We start from the raw sequence: 6,000 nt of genomic DNA on the forward strand, positions 1-6,000 counted from the left end.
AATTGCCGTTTGTATAATAATTAAGTTGTGTTAATTTACTTTCTTCTCTCTAGGAGCTGATGAGATTGGATGAGAATGAAAAACTGCTGACAAGAAGGTTACCAAACGTTCACCATGTCAATGAATCTACCAAGGTAAGCTCTCTCCTTTTCCTTTCATTTCGAGTTCATTTTGTCTACTTGGAAATTTACACGTTTAGTACTTGTTTGTTATTGCTTTTGATTCTTTCATGCATCAGGTTTCAATTAATGTTTGTAAAGTAAGATACCTGACCTAACTTTAGCTTTTGAGTTTAGTGCTAGTTAAACATAGTATCAAACAATAGACGGTGTTTTCGAATGCCCACGGTATTTATATGTGTTACCGTTAGTGTCTTTGTTTGGTATGCATAAAAAGATTAAACACTCAACCTATCAATTTAACCTAGCAACTTATAATATTATTTCCTCCCCATTTGTCAAATTAATATATAAGCCCAAATATAGGAAGATTATTAAGAGTATTAAAAGATTAGATATAAACTATCGGCCTAAATTTTTTGATTTAGTAGGCCTTATTTGGTAACCTTTTGATTTTTGCAAATCCAGCATGTTTTCTCTCAATTTCTTACTGTGGTTTCATAAAAGAGTTGAATTCTTAGACAAATTCTAAAAACATAAACAAGTTTTTAAGAACTACTTTTTTAAGTTTTCAAAACTTAGCTTAGTTTTTGAAACATTGGTAGATAACAAAGCAAGAAATTTAGAGATGGAAGGGGTGATTGTAGGTTTAATTTTTAAAAACTAAAAACCAACAATCAAATGGTTACCCAACGAGGCTGTAGTAATTTAATGTTTAGCTCATAAAATGTTATTTGTTTGCCATGTTATTCTTCCCCTCTTAAATTAAATTTATTTCTTTTCGAATCTCATTAGGAAAGAAATTTCACACGAGAAACTTAGGACCCATTTGTATTGGGATTTGTTGAGAATCTAACCTTGGAAAAATCAAGGGATCTCACACTCCTTATAAGATAGATGAGCTACTCCTCTCATTACCAATCGTTTTGAAATGAAACCCCATGTTATCTAATATGGTATCAGAGCTCATAAAACCCAAACATGTATTCGGTTCAATAAAAAGAAATTGTGATCTGATCAAGAGAAGGGGGCATGTTGAGAATCTCACATTAGATAAATCAAGAGATCTCACACTTCTTATAAGATAGATGAGCTACTCCTTTCATTGCCAATTGGTTTGAGTAGAGATGTCCACGGGGTGAGACAGAGACGTAGAAGTCCCGCTACCCATTTTATTCCCTTACCCCACAAAATTCCCCACAGGGAATTCGCAGGGATCGGGTTGTGTGTGTGTGAAACAATATTCTTCCCTCTCCCCCTCATGAATCAAATAGATTAATATCCATTTGACATTTTTGTTTTTCTCATTAAAAAAATATTTTTTTAAAAAAATTGTTTTTACTTTTTTGATTATGTGATATAAATAATGTAAATTCTAAAAACAATTTTGTATTATTTTCATTTAATCCAAATTTCAATTTTGAAAATTTAAAATGCATAGGTACATTAAAAAAATGATAAAAACCTTGATAAATATATTATTTCTTTTTTTTATATATATAAATTCATTCATTATTGTTTGACGCATGCGTCCATCGCTTGATTGCCGACCAGCAGTAGGGGCCTTCTGGCCCTCAAAGGCATGTGTTGTTGGCTAAGCCCTTGTGACGAATGAGTTGCAGGGGCCGCTTGTAATGTAATTCTGACCGAGCGACGATTAGAATCCTTTGTAGACGATTTAAATATGCGACAAAGTATTGTAAGTGGTAGAGTGGCCTTGCTGCCACATCTACTAAGATTCGGTCCTTCATCGCTCCGATTCGTTTTTGTTGTTTGAAATTTATGTCGGTTTCCTCTCAATTTCCCAATTATTGATTTCATGTTTGTTAAATAGACCGTTGATCTCCTAGTCAAATCCTAAAATGAAGAATAAGTTTTTTTAAAACTACTTTTTTTAGCTTTTAAATTTTGACTTGGTTTTTAGAAATATTAGTAGATAAAAATAAAAAATCAAATAGTTATCAAACGGTAGCTTGACAACTCTACTTCCACCTCTAAGTTTCTTTGTTTTGTTATCTTAACAATGTTTTCAAAACTCATGCCAAGTTTTGAAGACTAAAAAAAGTAGTTAATGTTACTATAAGAAAAATTATAAAGAAATTTTGAGAAAACAAGCACAATTTTCAAAAATTAAAAACCAAAATCTTAATGGTTATCTAACGAAGTCTTAATAATAGTTGAGATTTAACTAAATATTTGGTTGGCAATTGAAATTATTTTTATTTACATCAATATATTACCAAACACATTTTGAACAACTTCTTAAGTTAGAGATTTGGTTTCTAATATTGCTACCAAATATATATGTGAAAACACTAAGAACATGAAAAACAACTCTCATTTTCATTGAATCTCTTGATTTTAAATTTATGTTTTCAGAGTCGGTAACCAAACACACCCTTAGAAGAAACCCGAGGAAGATAATTCTTAAGTGGAACATCTTGATGAAGAGTTCAGCTGTTTGAATCAATACATTATTTTCCTTTTCAGGTAATATCTTATATTCGAGGTCCCTTCCTCTTCATATACAACTTCCATCCCACAGATTCTTACGAAAGATACAGTGTTGGTGTGGAAGAAGCTGGAGAATATCGAGTAAGCATTACTTTGCTACCAAATTGTATTTTCTGAAACTATAGATCTTGTTCAATAATGATTATCTTTTATTTTAAAAATTAAATTTTCACTATTAAAAAAATCTTTTTGAAATCTAAACAAAAAATTTTAATTACTAGAACAAATTTAAGAGTTATGATTTCGAAATAATTTTAAGATAGATTTAAAAATAAAGAAAAAAATTAGTAAATAAACATAATTGCTAACATAACTCATAAACTACTTAAGACATATACCCTCAGTCAATAGGTTAGAGATTTGAATTTTCCAACCCCATATGCTGTGTTGCTGAACTCTAAAATACAAAATAAGCCAAAAGTATGAAACTAAAAACAAAATTATTATCAAATAAGATTTAAGTTTAGAGTTTTGTTTATGATCCAGCACACAGGGTATACATATTATCCTCCATGAACTTTATACAAGTAGGACAAAATTTTCCCTTTAAACCAAAATCTTGCAGGCCTTATATGCATAAATTTATTTTTGCTCGTTTTGGAACACCCAGAAGATCGACTAAAGTTTGATATTTTCATGCGCACAGATTATATTTAATACTGATGAAATTAAATATGGAGGTCAAGGGAATATAAAGCATGATCAATATCTTCAAAGAACAATAAGCCGAAGGTAATAATTTTATACTTTCTTGAAGACTTCCTTAGCTCTCCTGTAATTCATTTTGAGATTAATTTTAACATTATCATCATGTGTTCTCCATGTTTCCAGAATTGATGGCCTCCGAAACTGCCTGGAAGTGTCTCTGCCTTGCAGAACTGCACAGGTTAGTTAAATCTGTGGATGATGTGTTCATACATTAATCTGAGTTACAATGTACCCGATTGATAATGTTTTAAATCATTGTTTCTCATTTCTTCTTTTTCAATAAAGAAAACAAAACTGCATTTAACGGTTTCTTGTTTTTGTGCTTTCTTTTTTATTGAAAAAGATAGAAAGATGTTTGATGACCATTTCTATTTCTTGTCTAAGTTTTTAGAAGTAAATATCCCAAACTTTAATGTTATGTTTATCATGCATTTAAGAAGTACAAGATGACGCTTTTATAGTTTATTTTATGTTTTGAAAAAAATTGGAAACAGAAAAAAGAAACCAGAAACTTGATTTTGTTGTTTAAAAAATTCTATCACAATTTCGGCCACATTCCTGAAATATGAGAAACAGAAGTGCCCATGTAAACTAGAAACGAGAATATTGTCCAAATATTAGATAAATATGAGATTCCATCCCAAAAATCAATTGACTACAAGAGGAGTAACTCATATCTTATAAAGGTCGTGAGGTCTTTCCATCTTTTCAATGTGGGATTCTCAAAGCCAATAGACTCCATTGTTTTTAAGAATGCGAAATTAAACCCTTTGGGGACCTTCAGCTAGTGGTCAATCTTTGGTCATTTTCAGGGAAAAGTAGTCCTGAATTTTGATGATCGTGCATCACTTACAATCATTTTACTAAGAATTCTTGCAGGACTCTTATCAGCATTTAATTTTCATAGTTAATTTACTAATTTAGTCCTGAATTTTGATGGCTGTGTCTATTTAATCTCTAAATTTTAAATAGTTTAAATTACATCTGTCAACTTTGAATGGATAATTCTATGTTGTTCTTTTTATTAAACAAAATGATGTAGCATGTTCATTAAAAGTTGGTTGATTGGTCATGTTATGATACAAATGACACAATGGATTGGATAGCTGAAAAGGATAAGAGTGACATGTCTCTGAAAAGCATATGGTACGCATGCTATACACATGCTATTTCAATCGTTGTCTACTTGTGTCATTTGTCCCCCAACATTAAACACGAAGTACATATAATCATAGTTGAAAGTTCAGGAGAAACTTGTTAAAGTTTAGAGACTAATGTTCATAACCACCAGACTTAATTTATACTTGAACCCGTTATTTACTAGTCTTCTCATCGGTTTACAGTGATGTGTAAGAATTGACATTACAATTGCTTAAGATATCGTGCATGGAATCTGTTGTTTAGTAGGTAGCTGAAGGGCACTTACGGCTCGTTTATTTTCAATCTGAATTCATTTTCTGTGCATACTCTCCTTATCTCTTTCTCTCTCTCTCGTGCAGGTTTACAAACTAAGTCGAATATTAAGAATATAAGCCATTTTGTACACATTGGAAGAAATTTGACAGTAGTTTGCCAAAGTTGCTATCTGTCTCTGCTAGGATAGTCATGCCCAGAAGGGCATTAAAACAGTGGAGAGTCAAACAAGAGGCTGATTTTCCAGTGCTGAGGTAATTTGTTGAATCAAAGCTTATTAGCTCAGCTGATTTTCACTTTGTATTTATGAGATAGAATCACGTGGTATTTGCAGGTTTCATTTCCCATTTTCAGCACCTAGTTTCAATGTTTTCTGTTACAGTTTTGAATTTTGATTGTGGTTCTGTTCTAAACAGCCATGGTGGAATTGTATGTTAAGTTGATGATGTGTAAGATTATTTCATTTCTTAATATTAATATTTAAAGAGAGAGTAGTTAAAAACTTAAAAGTTGGCTTAGGTTGCCAAAATGAGCAGAATGTACTCTAATTTCGAAATGGGAGGTTTTATCCTTCTCCCTCGTATTGTCGAACAAAAAAAAATCTGGAGGTTTTGAAACTGTTCATAAAAAATAGATAACAGAATATAAAATACGAGTGAAATTGCTGTTGCTTAGTTTTTTATTATGTAAGGTTCAATTATTTGAAGAGTTTTTATTAGCCATGAGTGTTTTTATAGTTTTGTGAGATATTTTTGCAAGTGTGATATTTGTTGGCAAGTTTGATGAGTTGTTTTATTTGCTTGATTTTGTCATCAAAGTATCATCATGATTGAATTTGGACATTTCTTTTTCTATCACTTTTGAGCGCCTAATGAGATGATTTATTGGTCTAATTCATTAGTTATTTTTCATATTTACTTGAGGTATGTATTTCAATACTTATTCAAGTTTTAGGATTTAAAAAAGTTACATGTTTAAATATTTATTCGAGTTTTAGGATTAAAAAAAAGATGTGTTTCAATACTTATTCAAGTTTGTTTTCAAATATAGGAAAATGAACTCAGTTAGATATACTTTGAAGTAAAAATTGAACATTTCCTTAAGATAGTTGTAACTTGTAAACAGGTTTGGGAGGGCAAATATCACCTTTCAAACTTATGTATAAGGTTGGTTTAAATACAATTTTGGTTGTTTTAGTTCATTTTGGTTCCTATACTTTCAAAATGTTTATTTTAATTCCTATATT

At 30.8% G+C, this 6,000-nt stretch overlaps 1 protein-coding gene across 4 annotated transcripts in view; it reads left to right on the top strand.

Moving 5' to 3' along the window:
• The window catches only part of EMB2729 (Alpha amylase family protein), a 44,331-nt gene extending 39,068 nt beyond the window's left edge, over nucleotides 1–5,263 (top strand). Inside the window, exons 17-22 of one of the 4 annotated variants that reach the window (XR_016532137.1) lie at nucleotides 54–134; nucleotides 2,499–2,714; nucleotides 3,280–3,365; nucleotides 3,465–3,519; nucleotides 4,841–5,008; nucleotides 5,089–5,263. Coding sequence is in view for 1 of the 4 variants with exons in the window: in XM_090317854.1 (XP_090173980.1) it covers nucleotides 54–134; nucleotides 2,610–2,714; nucleotides 3,280–3,365; nucleotides 3,465–3,519; nucleotides 4,841–4,873 (360 nt within the window). In the remaining 3 variants the exon portion in view is untranslated. Of the gene's footprint in view, nucleotides 1–53; nucleotides 135–2,498; nucleotides 2,715–3,279; nucleotides 3,366–3,464; nucleotides 3,520–4,840 lie in introns of all 4 variants that reach the window. The other 3 variants (XR_016532135.1, XR_016532136.1, XM_090317854.1) reach the window with 3 other exon arrangements.
• Nucleotides 5,264–6,000: the final 737 nt, after the last annotated feature.

The sequence above is a fragment of the Benincasa hispida genome, chromosome 9 (assembly GCF_027475165.1).
Source record: "Benincasa hispida cultivar pf3 chromosome 9, pf3_genome.v1.1, whole genome shotgun sequence".
Lineage (NCBI taxonomy): Eukaryota > Viridiplantae > Streptophyta > Magnoliopsida > Cucurbitales > Cucurbitaceae > Benincasa > Benincasa hispida.